Raw genomic sequence first — 2,486 nt, forward strand, 5'->3', positions numbered from 1 at the left:
ACGGGACATGACGGAAAACGAAAAACTACATTGACAGTTCAACGTACGTAAGGCAACTATGCGATGGCAACTCACTGCAGTGAGTCTGTCCAACGAGGGGGATACGACGCTCGAGCCTGCGAGGCACGTCAGTAATGAATCGTGTGAACATGGTTGACATCCGACTTACACGGCAACAGTCTTGTCGCCACCCTACTCCTTCTGCCGTACTTGCTCCTCGAACCGCAATCGCTGCTCGAAGGAGTCGCTTAGTGTAGAACTCTTTCCCACACATGAAGCCTTCGAATGCTCGGAGAGTCCTGGTTGTGACCGGTGGTACTTGGCGAGCGGCGACATCACCTACAGGGGGCTGACAATGAACTGTCGTGAGAAAGGTGCACAGGGCTCGATGTTTGCACATGCGATTTCATCACAAGGAATGGCTCCACTAACCTCGGTATCGAAGACGAGTTCGTCCGCGGAGTGCGTCGGAGCCTAGACCTCCCTGAACTGAGGGACGATGCTCGCGTCGACGCCAGAGTGGCCCCAGACGAAGGGAACCTCGTGCTTCTTGACGATCTTCTTCGGCTGAGCCGCCTCGCCCTCAGCCCCATCGACCTGCATCGGCTGCTCCTCCCTCTCCTCAATCTCCTCAGTGTACACCTGCTCGAATGAGAGGATACCGTTGGCGCTCAGACGGGTCTTGACCTTGACGATCTGATAGTCGCCGTTTGGCTGCGGCTGGACGTCCTTCGCCGTGAACTTCGCGATCCAGGGATTGATCCCACCCGGGAGCGTCGATGGGTCAGCGTAGCCTCGACCTCGAACGCGGATTTGCGGTAGAACGTGAGGATCTTGGTCGACGGGGCGGTTGTTGCCCTTGGGGAACACGGTGAGCTCCGTATCCTCGTCCTCCGGCTACCTCTCCCAGGAGACCTTGATAGCGTACGGGTCGATGTCCGTCATTGAAAACTCGCGTACACGGAAGGTGGGCGAGAGCATGGCGCATGCGAATGTCGCGCCGCGGGCTGCGGCCTCGTCCTGGTTCAGCGTTGTCGAGAGTGTCTTGCCGCCGGACCAGTTCTGCGTCTTCTGGCGGACGGCTGGGATACGGGTGCAGCCACCGACGAGCCCAACGGTGTCGATCTGGTCGATCGTGGGGCCGAAGTCCACGAGGGCAGCGTGAAGAGGCGCCTCCAAACGGCTGAGGACATCAGAGATGACTTCCTCATATTCTTGGCGAGTGAGATGGCTGTGGACGTCGACGTCATTCATGATCGATTCAACATTGAGGGGCGCCTCGGCGTTCGCGGAGAGAACGTTCTTAACGCGGTCGCAACCAGCAGAGAGACGGCAGATAGCTTTGGGGTTCGAGAGAACGTCAATTTTTGACTTCTCTTTGAAATCGGTAGCGAAGTGCTGGAGAAGGGCGTAGTCGATGTCGCGACCACCGACATGAGGGTCGTACGCCGTGCTCTTCACAATCAGCTGACCTTCGGAGAACGCGACGACAGCAACTGACATGGACGCGTGGCCGACGTCAACAAAGGTGACATGCCTAGGGTTCTCAGCCTCAGGCAAATCAGATTTGGTGATACCGTAGCCGAGCGCAACGGCAGTCGTGTCATTGATGAGACGGAGGACGTTGAGACCAGCGATCTGGGCAGCGTCAAGGAGTGCCCTTCGCTGGATGTCGGTATACAAGCCAGGGACAGTGATCACAACATCGGATACGGCGGTCTTGAGCTCCTTCGCGGAAGTATCCCAGAGCTTGCCAAGATACATGGCGGTGAGTTGGGTGGCTGAGAAGACCTTTTGCTCGCCGAGGTAGTTTACCTGCCAGAGACAGGATCAGTATACAGTTCAAAAGCATCATATGGGATGACATCATCGATATCTCCGAGCAGATCAATGCCAAGCACCCCTTTGTACGTATGCGACGCTCTTATGATACCAGTGCGCGCCGCAAGTCGCACGAAGATAACTTGCTTGTGGACGAACACTCACCTGTGCACTGATGGTGCCATTTGCGTCGACAAACTTCACATAGGTGTATTGTGACTCAACCTCTGAAATCATAGGGTTGGAAAATGTCCTGCGAAGCAGCCTCTTGAGGGAGCCGACGGTGTTGTGGGAGTTGGAGATCTCAAGGGTCTTTGCGGGCTCGCCGATGGCCCGCTGCTTGGGTCCGGAAGAGACAACAGATCTACAAGGCGGTGCATCAGCACGGTGTATCACAAGTCAGACTTCTTATTCGTACGGAGTAGCACGGTGTATCGCAACACCAATCTACACAGAGTCGCGCGAGTCAGTATCGATCTAGACGCCACAGTCGGGTACAAGGAGGCAAGCTACCTTGCTAGCGAGAGCACCGAACTCGATTTCAACGACGGACATGACGAGCGGGGAAGCAAGGAGGTAGTTCGTAGAGGTCGTAATTGAGCGTAAGGATGGGGCGAAGGATGCAGGATTTGTGGCACTCTGATCGCCTTTACGCGCCCAATATT

The 2,486-nt window shown here is 56.1% G+C and overlaps 1 protein-coding gene across 1 annotated transcript; it reads right to left on the reverse strand.

Moving 5' to 3' along the window:
- Positions 1-474: 474 nt before the first annotated feature.
- On the reverse strand, positions 475-2,376 carry DICSQDRAFT_175842 (HSP70-domain-containing protein; the record flags this gene model as incomplete). Its single annotated transcript, XM_007371712.1, has 5 exons — positions 475-897; positions 961-1,815; positions 1,987-2,185; positions 2,240-2,268; positions 2,335-2,376. The coding sequence occupies 5 exons, from the start codon at positions 2,374-2,376 to the stop codon at positions 475-477; spliced, it is 1,548 nt and encodes a 515-aa protein (XP_007371774.1).
- Positions 2,377-2,486: the final 110 nt, after the last annotated feature.

The sequence above is a fragment of the Dichomitus squalens genome (genome assembly GCF_000275845.1).
Source record: "Dichomitus squalens LYAD-421 SS1 unplaced genomic scaffold DICSQscaffold_201, whole genome shotgun sequence".
Lineage (NCBI taxonomy): Eukaryota > Fungi > Basidiomycota > Agaricomycetes > Polyporales > Polyporaceae > Dichomitus > Dichomitus squalens.